The 17,287-nt window shown below is 42.9% G+C and overlaps 1 protein-coding gene across 5 annotated transcripts in view; it reads left to right on the top strand.

Annotated features, from left to right (window-relative positions):
• The first annotated feature begins 1,055 nt into the window (after positions 1 to 1,055).
• Positions 1,056 to 17,287, top strand: part of TMEM220 (transmembrane protein 220) — an 18,478-nt gene continuing 2,246 nt past the window's right edge. Inside the window, exons 1-6 of one of the 5 annotated variants that reach the window (XM_054255850.2) lie at positions 1,056 to 1,161; positions 2,241 to 2,270; positions 8,179 to 8,239; positions 9,601 to 9,724; positions 11,323 to 11,382; positions 13,528 to 13,653. In XM_054255850.2, coding sequence (XP_054111825.1) covers positions 1,090 to 1,161; positions 2,241 to 2,270; positions 8,179 to 8,239; positions 9,601 to 9,724; positions 11,323 to 11,382; positions 13,528 to 13,645 — 465 coding nt within the window. In that variant the 5' untranslated portion in view covers positions 1,056 to 1,089 and the 3' untranslated portion in view covers positions 13,646 to 13,653. Of the gene's footprint in view, positions 1,162 to 2,240; positions 2,271 to 8,178; positions 8,240 to 9,600; positions 9,725 to 11,322; positions 11,383 to 12,872; positions 13,281 to 13,527; positions 13,654 to 17,287 lie in introns of those variants that run through there. The other 4 variants (XM_054255851.2, XM_035300042.3, XM_002747907.6 and 1 more) reach the window with 4 other exon arrangements.

Genomic DNA, 17,287 nt, shown 5'->3' with positions numbered 1-17,287 from the left:
ATGAGTCCCGGGGAAGAACTAAGCAGAAGCGCGAATCACAAAACAGAAAAAGACGAAAACAGACTGGTGGAGAACAGTGAATATTTCAGTGTCTTCAGTTCATAAGAAATTCATGAGCGATTTTGGAACTTTTGTTGGTTTTGGTGGTGGGAGAGAATTGTAAATATGTACAATATGTAAATATATTTTATAATAAAAGCCCAAGAAGATAAATGAGCCTGTCTGCGGGAAAGCTGTGAGCCGTATAAGATGTTAATATAACTGTCATCACTCTAGAAATTACCATAATGCTTACAGGGATTTGAAAGTTCCTGAGCTAGTAAGGAAATGCATAAACACTAAACAGATACACACACACACACACACACACACACACGCTCACTCTCTTTATTTAAAAACAATTTATTATTATTTTTGAGACAGAGTCTCACTCTGTCACCCACGCTGCAGTGGAGTGGCACAATCTGGCTCACTGCAACTTCCGGGTTCAAGTGATTCTCCTGCCTCAGCCTTCCCAGTAGCTGGAATTACAGACTCCTGCCACCACGCCCGGCTAAGTTTTTGTGTGTTTTTAGTAGAGACGGGGTTTCACAGGCGTGAGTCTGCGCTCCCGGCCCTTTCTTTCCTTCTTTCTTTCTCTCTCTTTTCTTCCTGTCTCCCTGTCATCCCTCCCTTTTTTTTTTTTTTTTTTTTCCTTTTCTTTTTCTTTATTTTCTTTTTTAGAGATGAGGAAGGTAGCTTTGGTGAAAACAGGCTTTGGAGTTGAATCTCTATGGGTTCAAAATTCTACTTCCGTCCTCCGCCGAGAGCTGTGCGACCTCGAGCGGGCCCTGCGCTCCCAGTGGGACTCGCTTTCCCAACCGCGAAACCCGGACGGCGTCGCCCACACCTCGCGGCCTTCCGGGCGGGCTGAATGGAACGCTGAGTCTGGCTCCAGCCACGCCCTTCGCTCCCGTCCCGGCGCGGACCGCGGCCACTGCAGCGCCCCCTGGAGGCCGAGGCCGGGGCGGGATCTCAGTCCCTCCGCGGAAGGAAGGGGCCGACCCGGACGAGGCGGGACTCGCCGTTCGGCCCCGCGCTCACCGAGCCATGGCGCCGGCCCTGTGGAGGGCCTGCAACGGGCTCATGGCCGCCTTCTTCGCGCTGGCGGCCTTCGTGCAGGTCAGGCGGCCGTGGTGGGAGGGGGACCCGCTGGGTTCCCAGCTCCACCCCTGGCCTGGCGGGCGGTGTAGACCGGCGAGCCGGCAGAGTCGCAGGGGCGCTCTGTTTATGGGGAGGATGGGACTTGGGTTTCTGCTTGGGGATCCCCCAGCCTCTTCACCGTCTAAGAAACGCGGTGTGGGCCGGGCGCGGTGGCTCAAGTCTGTAATCCCAGCACTTTGGGAGGCCGAGGCGGGTGGATCACGAGGTCAACAGATCGAGACCATCTTGGTCAACATGGTGAAACCCCGTCTCTACTAAAAATACAAAAAATTAGCTGGGCGTGGTGGCACGTGCCTGTAATCACAGCAATTCAGGAGGCTGAGAGGAGAATTGCCTGAACCCAGGAGGCGGAGGTTGCGGTGAGCCGAGATCGCGCCATTGCACTCCAGCCTGGGTAACAAGAGCGAAACTCCGTCTCAAAAAAAAAAAAAAGAAAAAAAAGAAACGCGGTGTGTTCATGGAAGCGAGTCAGACCCCGGGATCTGGCCTTACAGGCCCCTCCTCAGCTCACACCCTGGAAAGGGCTAGTTCAGCGCGTGGAAGTTCCCAGGGGACCTCAGCAGAAGCGGCCCTGACACCTGCCTTAACATCCAGCCCGGGGAGACACAGAACACATCTCAGGGCCTAGGAGACGAAGCAGGACAAAACTCTTTATAGCATCGTTAGCTCTTCAAGTCTGCTTGGGGACCCTCATCATAATAATTTCCCTCATTTCTTGAGACTGGTGGGGGTGGCGGTGGAGGGCCCTTAAAATACCCATTCTGGGTTTGAAGAGTCCTCTCCAGAGCGCCTGTGAAGGCTCTTCAAAAACGTGTGGCTGCCTGTTAAAAACATCTGTTGTGTCAGCCAGAAAGAAACCCCCTCACCCATCCTCATCTACTGGACTATGTCCTGTTCAGATTTTGTATCCGTGGTGCCTATTGCAGTGCCTGGCACTTAACAAATTACTTTTTTTTAAAGTACTTAACAAATGAATTTAAAAGAAATGGAACAGGACGGAGGATGTCTGCTAACAACTTGGTGTTCTGGCGTTCCAGGTAAATGACCCAGATGCAGAGCTGTGGGTGGTGAGTATGAGCCTCTTCCAGGCTTTCCTCCATTTGGAAGAATTGGGGAATGGCACAAAACACAGTTTTATGTCTTTACCTCTGCTCCCTGCTTAATTTTCTTAGAAACTTAAAAATCAAACCCTTGGTAAACTCTTTTTCCTAAAATATCAGTAGGCAGGATCAGAGTTCTAATGTGATGTGTGTGTCAATTTTGAACTTTCTGGAAACAGGTCTTTCTGCAGTAATCCCTTTGGGTAGATGGCTCAACTGAGGACACTTTCTTTAGGACCTAGAGCAGGCCTCTCGAGACCAGCTGAACCTTTTCTGATTAGTTTCTAGCCAGAAATTCAATGCAAACCTTTGACCAGGAAATAGCAGGCTTAAGTTCTGTGGTTCTGCTAATTCAGTTACTTATATTTACAGAAAGTATTAACTCCTGGCTGGGCAAGGTGGCTTATGTCTGTAATCTCAGCACACTGGGAAGCCAAGGCAGGTGGATCACTTGAGGTCAGGAGTTGGAGACCAGCCTGGGCAACATGGTAAAACATCTTCACCAAGAAATACAAAAAGTAGCCAAGCGTGGTGGCATGCGCCCGTAGTCTCTAGTCACTCGGGAGGCTGAAGCAGGATTGCTTGAACCCGGAGGCAGAGGTTGCAGTGAGCCAAGACTATGCCACTGCACTCCAGCCTGGGCAACAAAGTGAGACTCCATCTCAAAAAACAAAAAAAAAAAAAAAAAAAAAAGAGAGAGAGAGAGAAAAGAAATATTAAATCCTGCAAAACCTACAATCTTCATAAAAGCAGTGCTCTGATTTGAGCCATTTGCAGGAGGGGGGCATTGTCCCATATATTTTCTAAATATCCTTTATCTTCTAAAATATCTGAATTTTGCCCAATTTCTCTCAATATAGGTATACAAGACTGTATAGTATCACCAAGGAGACTATTCTTAGGCGTTAGAATATATTGACAGAGGAGTAACAAGGATGACAGCATTTGGAATTATAACACGAAATTATAACCAGTTTTTTTTGTTGTTGTTGTTTCTTAATGCAGTAAAACCACATTCTGATATTTCTTATCCAGATCACTATGCCTCTGAATCAAATCAAACTGTCTTTGCCCTGGCACTCTGGTCCTTATCTTGAATTCCAAATATTATTTCCCTGTAGACAAGTCTCAGACATCCAGCTTAATGATGAATTTTCAAAAAACTGCTGCTGCGTATATTCACCTTTATGTCACCCTGCACCTTAAATATCCCCAGGGACCTACCTAGCATCTTTCCCTCCAAAATCTACTCCTTCTCCTGACTCACCCATTTTTGTTATCAGCAGAATCATTCTGTGAGTCGTCCTTGTCCAGAATCTCAGTCATTGTTAACATTCCTGTGTTCCTTACCAATGCCTTGGAGATCCCCTCAAAACAACAAAATAAATTTGAGCTGGGCATGCACGGCCTGTAGTTCCAGTTACTCAGGAGGCTGAGGCAGGAGAATCACTTGAGCCCAGGAGTTCAAGACCAGCCTGTGCAACACAGCGAGACCCCCCATCTCTAAAAAATTAGGTAATTAAACAATCCGCTGGGCATGGTGCCTCATGCTTTTAATCCCAGCACTTTGGGAGGCAGAGGCGGGCAGATCACCTGAGGTCAGGAGTTCGAGACCAGCTTGACCAACATGGAGAAACTCCCTCTACTAAAAATACAAAATTAGCCAGGAGTGGCAGCACATGCCTGTAATCCCAGCTATTTGGGAGGCTGAGGCAGGAGAATCACTTGAACCCAGGAGGCGGAGGTTGTGGTCAGCCCATTGCACTCCAGCCTGGGCAACAAGAGTGAAATTCCATCTCAAAAAAAAAAATTAAACAATCTAGGTCTAATTGCTTACCTATATAGTATCTGCACATTTTGTCTTTCATTCATGCTCAGATGATATAATAGGAAGAACAGACCCCATGTCCCTGTAGACATCCTCCCTCATTCACAGTTCAGCACTCCACTACCTCCCACGTGGAGCCCTGGAACCGCTTCCCAACTCTTCTGTCTGCCTGCATCTAATCTCTTCTGCTCCTAGAGCATCTCCTGTATGTCACTTTCTGCTTTAAATGCTTTTGTCATGTCCCAAGATCTCTAAGTTGAAACTCTCCAACTTGGATTCAAGGCCCACCACCGAATGGCCCCAACCCACCTTCTGGCTTGGACACTGAAGCCTAATCCAGCAGTAACAGTTACTGTGCCTTGCCCTGGAATTCCTGTATACCATACTCTCCCCAAGCTTCAATATCTATTGCAAATGCTGTCTCACCCAAAAAATCTCTCTGCCTTTCTCCTGTAGGCTCCAGCCATTCTTCCTTCGGACCTTTTCTGTTGTGCTAAGACATTGGGCTTTGCATTAGAGTTGGCTGTGTGTGTACCGGCTCCCACAAGGACAAGAATCATTCTTCCTTCTTCTTGATAGTCTTCAAGCAGCCCCCATTAAGAGCATCCCTTATAGAAATCCTTCCTGTAGTGACTCTTGAATGAATTCAAGAATGAATGGATGCACCAGTGAGCAAACGTTAGGCTTTGGGGGCTGGCCCAAGTCATTTCTGTGTTCTCTGCTTCACCTTTCTCATGGAGGGTATTTGTATCAGAATGCATACGGCAGCAAATAATGGAAACTTGACCAGCATTATTAAAATACAGAGCATCTCACTTAAGAAGTCCAGAGGTACCTGTTTAAGTTAACAGCGTCATCAAGAACCTGAGCTTTCTGCCTTTCTTCTCTGCTATCCTTAATGGTTTGGTGATATCTCCTCTTATGTTCATGGAATGGCTGCTGCAGCTCCAAACATCTCCAGAAAAGAGCATCCCAAGTAGGAAGAAGCAGGGCAGGAACAAAATAAGTTTTCTTCCTGGGCTTTTTTCTCTTCTGTCAGAGAGGAAAACGTTCCCAAGATGCCCCTTGGCCAGGGCTGCTATTTTGTTTGTGTATACCCGTATGGCATATTCTTAGGGTTCCATTCTGATTGATCTGTATCCATGCATGTTAACTGCTAAATGCTGTGAGTATTGGCCTTGCCCCTAAAACACTTCTCCTCCCATCTCATTGCTGAAACATGACCACCCCTACCTTCAAGAAGTCCAGAGGTAGCTGAGAAATTGACTTTTTCAGCTTTCTTAGTGGCAGTTGGACAAGGAGAGTGATATTAGGAATGACTGCCATAGTACTCAAGGACTACATGTTGAATTAAACTAAATATTGTAAATGAATACTATGATATACTTAGTTTTTTTGGTTTGTTTGTTTCGGTTTTTGAGATAGAATCTCACTCTGTTGCCAGGCTGGAGTGCAGTGTCGAGATCTCCACTCACTGCAACCTCCACCTCCCAGGTTTTTAAGCGATTCTTCAGCCTCAGCCTCCTGAGTAGCTGGGATTACAGGCGTGTGCCACCATGCCCAGGTAATTTTTGTCTTTTTAGTAGAGACGACATTTCACCATGTTGGCCAGGATGGTCTCAATCTCTTGACCTCATGATCTGCCTGCCTCAGCCTCCCAAAGTGCTGGGATTACATGCATGAGCCACCACGCCTGGCCTACTTAGTTTTTTTTAAATCCACCAACAAAAATGCAAAAGACCATTATAAGTGGGTTCCGCTGATTCCATTATTATTTGTACTGTGTATGGGTTTTTAATTTTTTCTTCTTATTATTTCTTTGAGACAGACTTTCTCTCTCATTGCCCATGCTGGAGTGCAATGGTGTGAACTCAGCTCACCACAACCTCCACCTCCCAGGTTCAAGTGATTCTCCTACCTCAGCCTTCTGAGTAGCTGGGATTATAGGCATGCGCCACCACACCTGGCTGTACTGTACATTTTTTAACTTGTATATTAGAAACAATTATTTTCAATCTCTCTGGCCTCAGATTTTAAAAATTTCATTCAAGATAGAGAAGAGAATTAACAGGATTAAAAGAATTAACAGGTCACAACTGCTTGGGAAACTATTATTTAAAGGATTGTTTTGTTTATGTTTACAATATGAAGACAATACAATATATTATGAAAAAAAGATTCTTTTGAGACAGGGTCTCACTCTGTCACCCAGGCTGGAGTACAGTGGTACAGTCACAGCGTACTGCAGCCTTGACCTCCCAGGCTCAGGTGATCCTCCCCGCTCAGCATCAGTCTTCTAAGTAACTGGGACTTTGCATGCACACCACCATGCCTGGCTAATTTTCTGTATTGTTTGTAGAGATTGAGTTTTGCCATGTTGCCTAGGCTGGTTTTGAACCTCTGGCCTCAAGCCATCCTCCTGTCTCAGCCTCCCAAAGTGCTGGGATTACAGGCATTAACTACCATGCCTGGCTTTTTCTTTATTATTATTATTATTTTTTTTTTGAGAAGCATTTCTTATAGAAAGCACAAATAAATATTATATGATGCCTGTGTGTATGTTTGTATGCATGTGTTTAACACTCTCTCTGTGGCTGTCCTGTGGTTTTTCTTGGGGAGAAAACTAACCTCTTACTGCTCTAAGTGTGGTCCTTGGGTCAACAGTAACAACAGCCCCTGAGAGCTAATAAAACTCAGAAACTTGTGCTCCCCCCGACCTCCAGCATCATAATTTACATTTTAATAAGATCCTCAGTGATGTAACCACCTGTGAGTGATTACCTGACATGGAAATGTCAATATGGGCCAATATTCCAATAACCATTAAAGACGGAATAGGAAAGATGGAGACAGAGTCTGTAATCCAAACACTTCCTCTCCCATGGGTCGAGATAGGCGTGTAGTAAAATCAGATCACTTAAATGTGCAGCTCTGACAACTTCCAAATAAGCTAATGGCCTCTGACATAAGCACCGAAAGCCCCATCCTTCTTATAAACCCAACCTCCTTACTTGCTGCCTGCCAACAACACATGCCCACACAATAGTAAGTTTGGCTAGAGCCTGCTTGCTATGAGTGAGGCTTAGGAATAGGGCCTCGTTAGGTCCAGTCTTCTCATTTCCAGACAATTTATCAGCAGTTTCCAAAATGAAGAGCCTGACTTTATTACTGGGCACAGCTGATTGTGTATGCATTCTTACAAAACTTTCTGTGGTCTCACAGAGATGCAGTACTGGGCTGGATGGTCCACTGGGTCAAGCCCAGCAGGGCTGTCTAAAGTCGTGGCTGCTCCTGCACTACTTTTCAAAGAATATTTTCTTTTATGCAAGTGGGAAAAGGCCAATATTTGGGCATGAAAGTTGCTTGGGAGAGACTGGAAAGTTAGCGTGTCTTTTTTTTTAGTAAAAGGAGATTTCTTTGTTATGAAGAGAAACCCAGAGCATGTTAGAGTGTCTTAAGACCCAAACTCTGTGCTCAGTGCTAGAGGTTGAAGATGAATAAGCCCGGGCACAGTGGCTCACACCTGTAATCCCAGCACTTTGGGAGGCCGAGACAGGTAGATCACAAGATTAGGAGTTCGGAACCAGCCTGGCCAACATATTGAAACCCCATCTCTACTAAAAATACAACAACAACAAAAATTAACTAGGCGTGGTGGTGCCTGTCTGTGATTCCAGCCACTTAGGAGACTGAGGCAGGAGAATCACTTGAATCTAAGAGGCGGAGGTTACAGTGAGCCAAGATCAAGCCGTTGCACTCCAGCCTGGGCAACAGTGTGAGACTCTGTCTCAAAAAAAGAAAAAGAAGATGAATGAGCTTCTGGAATAGCCTACAGTCTAGGAGGAAGGTAGATAAAATTGCAGGCAGACATGGTAAGTGGCACTAAAGCATAATGTACCACTTTGTCCATCACCATTGAAACCTAGAAGCAAATCATGAAGCACAGCAGCCACTGATCTCATCTTTCTTTACTTCCTACATATCTCTGAACATCTCATGTATTGGGCATACATCTTAACTCATGTAATTTTCTCTGTTTGCTAACAGGTGGTGTACACAATACCTGCAGTACTGACCCTACTGGTTGGACTTAACCCTCAAGTCACAGGTATAAGCCTTTCTTTCTAAATGGAGCAAATTGGATTTCCTCATCATAATGCGGGTGTATCTGCCCAACTCCCAGGAGTAAAACAGGGCTCTTTAGGCCTTTCTTCTCATTTCTCATAATAAGAGGGGCTAAATCTAATCATCCTCACCCACCTTCAGGAAAATGTCAGAATCATCTGCTGTAAAACAGCATCTTCTGTTTTATAGACATGAGAGGACAGATTCTTCACTTTCTTTAAAATAGCTTCTCCTAGTGGGGCTCGAATGTTCCCAGGGGTCTTAGAATAAAGATTAATGAGTCTCACCGTGGTAGGGAAAATTCTAGTTCCCTAGATACCTGGGCTTCTTGTATAGGCTCCTAGAACTCCATCTACATCTTTAAGGTAGATCAGTTAGGGCTCCTTTAGATACAAACTAGAAAAAGAACTCAAATGTGCTATGAGCTAAGAAGAAAAGTTGGTACAGCTGACTGAAAAGGTGAGAAGTGGTGCTGGCTTCAGGATGGTGGACTGGGAACATCCACTTCTCTCCACCTCTCAGTTCCACCATCTGTCATGCTCACTTCACTCTTGGGCTCCACACAGTGGCCCTGCAGCCCCTCCCTGTTCACATCTTCACGATAACACACCCCGTGGAATACAGCCTGTGTTTCGTCACTCTACCGAAGTCTCAAAATGCAGTTGCTGGCTCTGATTGGTTGTCTGTTTGTGCTGATCCAAATCACTGTGGCTGAGGAGATAACATGCATTGATTGACCTAGCCAAAGTCCAGTTGGCTGGGAAACGTGGACTGGGAGTATTAGCATGGTGGATCCCTAAAGAAAATAAGGGTAATCGGGCTGGGCGCAGTGGCTCATGCTTATAATCCCAGCACTTTGGGAGGCCAAGATGGGTGGATCACCTGAGGTTGGGAGTTCAAGAACTGCCTGGCCAACATGGTGAAACCCCGTCTCTACTAAAAATACAAAATTAGCCAGGCATGGTGGGGCATGTCTGTAACTGCAGCTACTTGGGAGGTTGAAGCAGGAGAATCCCTTGAACCTGGGAGGCAGAGGTTGCGGTGAGATCACGCCATTGCCCTCCAGCCTGGGCAACAAGAGCAAGACTCCATCTCAAAAAAAAAAAAGAAAGAAAATAAGTAATCGTCAGAGGAAGGGGAGCTGCTGAGCAACCCAAACAAGAAGTGGCCATTGAAGTTTATAATTACTGCTATGACCTCTGTGTTGTCCTAAAAAAGGGGGGCCGTGGGGGTGAGGGGATCTGAATGTCTTTCTGATAGCCAACTATGGCAAAACATACAAAAAGATCACTTTTCTGTGGGCTGTGATTCCATGATTAACAACATCAGGATGTCTATTTTTAGGTAATGCTATTTGGAAAAGTATCTCTGCAATACACATGTTCTTTTGTACGGTGTGGGCTGTCGGCTTGGCATACTACCTCATGCATCATACACAACAGAACATCTTACATGAGGAAGAAGGCAGGTGAGCGGGGGCTTTTGCCCTGTGGAGGGGTGTTGGGAGTGCATGGGAATATATTCAAGCTTCTGTATAAGGCATGTGAGGTCGGGCATGGAAAAATACTGAGGCACTGTATGTATGATGTTTGTGCATGAGTCTATTAGATTTCATTATCAAGGCTACTAGCAGTCATGACATATATGATATTACCGTCAGGCCATTGGACTTTGGCCCCCTTGTCACTAGCAAGTAATACTCAGTCCAGTATAATATGGTGATGACTCCGTCAGCCTCTGATTCTTAAGCCACAATCTTATCTGCAAGTATGATCAGCCATCTCAGAGGTCAGTACTTTAAGTCAGCCTGTTAGACGTGCCCTGGTATATCTTTTTTCATCTCCTTCTCATGACCACTTGCTCCTTTTTTTTTTTGAGATGGAATCTCAAAACAACAGTCTGCACTATTGCCAGGCTGGAGTGCAGTGGCATGATCTCGGCTCACTGAAAACTCTGCCTCTTGGGTTCAAGTGATTCTCTTGCCTTAGCCTCCAAGTAGTTGGGACTACAGGCATGCACCACCATGCCTGTCTAATTTATTTTTTATTTTTTTTTATTTTTAGCAGAGACAGGGTTTTACCATGTTGGCCAGGATGGTCTTGATCTCTTGACCTCATGATCCGCACCTTGGCCTCCCAAAGTGCTGGCATTACAGGCAAGAGCCACTGTGCCCAGCCCACTTGGCACCTATTTTATCACCTCTTCCTTTGCTTCCTCCCACCCTTGTCTCCGTGGGCTTACGAACAGGTCCTTTCCTTTCTTTTCTACCCCTACTGACATCTGCCAACAACAAAACTCATAGACCTGTAAGTTAAACATCACTGAAAAGGTGATTCTTTGCTATAAGCACCAATCTTTAGAAACTGGAGAGCCAATCTATAGGTTGGGTCTACAGCTGAGAACGTAGACCAGATGAGCTGAATCATTTCCAGCATGAAGCCCATGAGTTATAGTGAACTCAGGGTGGGCTTCTAGTGGTACTACGGCTGAAATGATTGCTTTTTATTCTGTGTAAAAGATATGTTCTTGTAATACATGTATCTAGAAGCATACACCCACCCCCAGATTATTAGTCTGATTTGTACTACAAGTCATTCCTCTCCCCTAAGAAGTGACCCAATCTCTTGCAGGATGTATACAGATTATGTATTGGTTTGAGCTCATTCTGCCTAACACGGAAGCCTCTTTAAAAATGTAAAAACAGTGACTGATCAAATCTGGGATTTTCTTAATTGCATTGTTTCTTCCAGCGACCTGAAAAAAGTGATATATCTGTGGTTTTAAAAAATATTCATTTTGGGGTGATCCACTTATAAATTGGGGCATAGTCGGGGATCTCATATCTGCCTTTTAAGATGAAATGTATTTTCATATAAGGCTTTAAATTATCTGAAAAAAAGTAATTTATGAATCATGGTCAGACTTGAAACTATGCTATAGATGCCACAGATGTTGAGGGAGCATCACGCAATCAGAATGCACTATCAGGTGGTCATGGAGACAATGTGATGATATGCATCTCACTTGTAGCCACTTCCAAAATCTGAAATGTATGCCATTTTATAGGGAGCTGTCTGGTCTGGTGATTATTACAGCGTGGATGATCCTGTGCTGCAGTTCCTCAAAGTAAGTATTCAACTCATTGGTTAAAATCACATCCTCAAGGCTGATAAAATCAGGTAGTAAGTGAACATGCTGCCATACAAGTAAAAACAGGAATCTTTTGGCCAGGCGTGGTGACTCACGCCTGTAATCCCAGCACTTTGGGAGGCCAAAGCAGGCAGATAACGAGATCGAGAGATTGACACCATCCTGGCCAACATGATGAAACCCTGTTTCTACTAAAAATACAAAAATCAGTCGGGCATGGTGGCACATGCCTGTAGTCCCAGCTACTCAGGAGGCCAAGGCAGTAGAATTACTTGAACGGGAGGCGGAGGTTGCAGTGAGCCTTGATCACACCATTGCACTCCAACCTGGTGACAGAGCAAGACCCTGTCTCAAAAAAAAAAAAGGATCTTTTGAAAGAAATCTTCCCTTTTCTTAAGGGAAGCTAAAAATAGTTTATTTAAAAGTTTCATGGTCACTGTTGTCCACGAAAACCGTAGTTTTTTACATGGCTCATTGTAGTCATAGGCAGTTGTCAGCCTAAAGGGTGTTCTTCAGGGTGAAGGAAAATGATCTCAGGAGGAAGCGTGGAGATTCACGAAAGAATGAAGAGCAAAGGCAATATAAATGTGTGTGTACATATCAATGAATGTTAACTAAACATACCTAGGATAAAAATACATGACAACAGTATCATAAAATCTGGAAAACAGTGAACGGAATTTAAGTTTTCTAAGGTTCTTTAATTGTGTGAGAAGAGGTGAAAGTATCCATTTATATTAGACTTCGGTAAGTCCAGGATTCATGTTGTAATTGTTAGAGTAACCACTAATAGCATTAAAATGAGTACAGAAGGCAGGAAAAGGGGAAGGGGAAACAGAAAAAAATGAGGACCAATAGGAAACATGTGTTAAGATATAGATTTAAACCCAGAGATATCAGAAATTACATTAAATGTAAAGATTTCAGTTAAGTGCCAAAGATTTTCAAAATATATAAAAAGATTTAAAACCCAACTTTTCACTGCTTACAAAAGATGACCCTTAACTATACTGATATAGAAAGATTAAAGTCAAAAGATGAAAAACATTTACAAACACCAGCCAAATGAAATCCAGTATTGCAATTTTAACAACAAAGTAGAATTTAAGGCAATTATTAGAGGAAAAAAACCACAACTTTTTATAAATATTTTTAATTTTTTGATTTTAACTTTTTATTTTGATTTTCAAATATATATAAAAGCAGAGAGATTAATATAGTGAATCAGATGTACTCATCACCCAGCTTCAACAATTATCTAAACTTTATCCACGCCATACTGCAAACTATTTTTTTTCTTTTTGAGATAGAGTCTCACTGTTCCCCAGGCTAGAGAGCAGTGGGGCTATCTCGGCTCACTGCAAACCTCCACTTCCCGGATTGAAGTGATTCTCCTGCCTCAGCCTCCCAAGTAGCTGTGATTACAGGCATGTGCCACCACACCTGACTAATTTTTGTGTTTTTAGTAGAGACGGGGTTTCACCATGTTGGCCAGACTGGTCTTCAACTCCTGACTGCAAGTGATCCACCCACTTCAGCCTCCCAGAGTCCTGGGATTACAGGCATGAGCCACCGTGCCTGGCTTGCTAAACTATTTTGAAATAAATCCCAGATATCATATTGTTTCCTTTGTATATCAGAATGTATCTCTAAAAGATAAGCGCTTAAAAACTACTCTACCATCATCATACAAAAAATGAAGGAATAACTTCAGTATTGTGAGTTTTAAATGTTTGTCCTTTTGCGCCTTATGTTTTCTGTAAATTGGTTGTTACATCTAAAGACTTGATGAGATTCTGGCATTATTATTGATTACTTCATGTTAAGTAATGATGTTATGTATTCCCATTATAATATACATAATACCCAGCTGCTTATCTGTGATGTTAATAGTCTTTGTTGAGTATTGCCTAAATCCATTAGTTGGTTTGGTTTGCAAAACTGTGATATTCTAATTATATCACTACTTGTTTATGAGCTGGAAAACTATAAAGAGAAATGTCCACTTATTTATCTGTTGGCTACTCCAAGGTATAGATCATCAGAATAAAATGAAAGGAAAAAAAGTTAATTCTCTCCCTTAGTTACCAGTTTCCTTTTTTTTCCTTTTCTTTTTTTCAGACAGTCTTGCTCTGTTGCTCAGGGTGGAGTGCAGTGGCATGATCTTGGCTCACTGCAACTGCAACCTCTGCCTCCCAGGTTCAAGCAATTCTCCTGCCTCAGCCTCCCAAGTAGCTGAGACTACAGGTGTACATTACCATGCCTGGATAATTTTTGTGCGTGTGTGTGGTTTTTTTTTTTTGAGACGGAGTCTTGCTCTGTCACCCAGGCTGGAGTGCAGTGGCACAATCTCGGCTCATTGCAACCTCTGCCTCCCACTTTCAAGCAATTCTCCTGCCTCAGCCTCACCAGTAGCTAGGACTACAGTTGGAGGCCACCACTCCCGGGTAATTTTTGTATCTTTTACTAGAGACAGGATTTCACCATATTGGCCAGGCTGGTCTCAAACTCCTAACCTCCTAGCCAAGTGATCCACCCACCTTGGCTCCCAAAGTGCTGGGATTACGGGCAATTTTTGTATTTTTAGTAGAGATATGGTTTCGCCATGTTGTCCAGGCAGGTATCGAAATCCTGACCTCAGGTGATCCACCCACCTTAGCCTCCCAAAGTGCCAGGATTACAGACATGAGCCACTGCGCCCAGCCTAGTTACCAGTTTTTAAAATGTATTGTTTCTTACCTGGGCATTCTCCAAAAGTGACCAACGAGTTTTGTTTCTTTATTTTTGTTTAGTACCATTAAAAAGTCATGGATTTAAACATACTTTTTTTTTTTGAGACAGAGTCTCACTCTGTCACCCAGGCTGGAGTGGTGGAGTGGCAGGATCTCAGATCACTGCAACCTCCACTTCCCAAGTTCAAGCAATTCTCCTGCCTCCTGAGTAGCTGGGACTACAGGCGGACACCAGCACGCCCAGCTAATTTTTGTATTTTTAGTAGAGACAGGGTTTCACCATGTTGTCCAGGCTGGTCTCGAACCACTGACCTCATGATCTGCCTGCCTCAGCCTCCCAAAGTGCAGGGATTACAGGCGTGAGCCACTGCATCTGGCCAATTTAAACATATTTGATGTGTTTCAGTCCATGACCGTTATTGTCTTTATTGATGCTCACACCCTCCCATTTTTGGCCAGTGGCACTTACTCAGGTTGGCTCCTGAATTCTTTCTGACATGACCCTAGTAAATCTTTGATGGCTTCCTTGCTTTCTGGTATGACAAGATGTTAAGCCAGAAAGTGCATGTTATGCCCAGGATCATGTTTTACGCCACAGACCTGGAATCAGCAGTGTTTGCAATGTTTATGAATTCATATATATGTCGTAAAGGTATATGCATACATAGGTACATATATATGTACATGTATACATTTAAAGTTATATGAGTTTATACTAACTACTCAAATTCAGAGGCACCCGTTCTCATTAACCTTATTGGACATTTTATATCTGTATCTCCTTTTAATCGTGGCAAACTCTCTAGCCTCAGTGACCTCAACATAATCACCCATTTGATTTATTCTACAATGCAAATGCAGTCTCAAAATAATAATATGACTAACGAAAACAGGTTCTTTTGTTTTTGTTTATTAGAGTGTAACCTACTAAGGGATGTACACTCAAATTACTGGGCATAATTGTTCTGTATGCTAATGCCACCAATTGAATACATAGGTTCATTTATTTCTAGGGATAACTGTATTAAAAATATACTATTTTATAGTTATGTAAAATATCTGCATGGCTTGAAAGTCAAATCTATAAAATAAGATATAGTAAAAGAAATCTATCCAGTAAAACCAGGTGGAAAAAGAAAGAAAAAAAAAAACAAAAGAAATGTAGCTTCTCCAGCCCCCTAACCCTGTATCTTCCCTTTCCCTACAGGGAAAACTTCTTTCAGTTTTATACTTTATCCTTCCATGATTTTTCAGTGGAGCGAATGTGTGCAGTTAGTTCTATTCCTGCTTACCTTAGGTAACTGGCAGTGTATTGTATACAGTTGTATTCCACTTGCTTTTCCACTTATATCCTGGAGATCATTCTATAGTATAGAAAAACTTTTCTTATTCTGCTGATAGCTCTATAGTTTAATCACCCAGTCCTCTGCTATGGAGATAGTAGACAGAGCATGACTCTGTCTCATCAGATAGTTAAGGCCAAGGTGGGTGGATCACGAGGTCAGGAGATTGAGACCATCCTGGCCAACATGGTGAAACTCAGTCTCTACTAAAATACAAAAAAAAAAAAAAAAAACAGCTGGGTGTGGTGGCGTGTGCCTGTAGTCCCTGCTACTCAGGAAGCTAGGCAGGGGAATCGCCAGAACTGGGAGGCGGAGGTCACAGTGAGCCAAGATCACACCACTGCACTCCAGCCTGGCAACAAAGCAAGACTCCATCTCAAAGAAAAAACTTTCTATTTACTCCCAAATTCTTCCATATGGCTCCTCCATTTTGCATCCCCCCCAGCCATGGCTAACAGTGTCTGTTTCCCCATAGCCTTGCCAACAGAGTATATTATCAAAACCTTGAATTTTTATTCATCGGATAGTTGAGAAAAGGGGTAGTTTTAACTTACATTTCTCTTATTAAGAGCAAAAGTGAGCACATTTTCAAGTGGTTAGGAGCCATTTGTATTTATTTTTCTATAAAAAAATCTTGGTCTATCTCTGAGCAATGTAGGTTTAACCTGATTCTAAGGTTGTTAGTCTTTTCTGTTTTTAGAAGCTCCGTCTGTGATGTAAGCCGAAAAGATTTTTTTACAGTTTTTTATTTTCCTTTCACTTTGCTTAGGCAAAGGCTTTGCCATGAAAAGGTCTTTTATTTTTTTATCTTTTTATTTTATGTAATTGTACTTACCAGTTCTTTTCCTTAATTGCTTCTGAATTTGGAGTCATAGTTAGGAAAACCTTCTCTCAGGTCGTAAAGTAACTTACCTAAGTTTTCATCTAATACCTGTATGGTTTCATTTGTACATTTAAATATTTTATCTGTTTAGAATTTACTCTGGTGTAATGGTATGAAGAACAAATCCAATTTTATATTAGAAAGTAGATTTAATATGCCAAAGGAAAACACTTTTTTTTTTTTTTTTTTTTGAGGCAGAGTCTCACTCTCTCAGCAGGCTGGAGTGCAGTGGCGCAATCTCAGCTCACTGCCACCTCCACCTCCCAGATTCAAGCAATTCTCCTGACTCAGCCTCCTGAGTAGCTGGGACTACAGGAGTGTGCCTCCATGCCCAGCTAATTTTTGTGTTTTTTTGTAGAGACCATGTTGGCCAGCATGGTCTCGATCTCTTGACCTTGTGATCTGCCTGCCTCAGCCTCCCAAGGTGCTGGGATTACAGGTGTTAGCCACCAAACCCGGCCCAAGAAGACACTTTTTAATGACAAAAGGTTCAGTTCATCAAGAAGATATAACAATGCTACATTTGTATGGACCTAATAACACAGCCACCAAATAAATACAACACAAATTGACAAAACTAAGAAGAAAAATGGAAAAAGCCAGTCATTTTGGGAGACTAACACACTTCTCTCAGTTACTAACAAACACAAAAAATAAAAATAATGATATAAAATATTTTAACCACATATTAAGAAACCAATAATGGCAGGATACACATTTCAAGAGTACATCGAGTATTTTACAAAATGACTATATGTTTGGCCATGAAATAAGTGCCAACAAATTTCAAAGGACTGAAATCCTACAGAGTATGTTCTTTGACCACAGTGCAATTAAGCTAGAAATCATTACCAAAAAGATAATTAGGCAATTCCTATATATTTGGAAGTTAGGAAATACAGTTTCAAATAACACTTGGGTCA

The sequence above is a fragment of the Callithrix jacchus genome, chromosome 5 (assembly GCF_049354715.1).
Source record: "Callithrix jacchus isolate 240 chromosome 5, calJac240_pri, whole genome shotgun sequence".
NCBI lineage: Eukaryota > Metazoa > Chordata > Mammalia > Primates > Cebidae > Callithrix > Callithrix jacchus.
The sequence above is the reverse complement of the archived record's forward strand: the minus strand, read 5'-3'. Positions and strand labels throughout refer to the sequence as shown.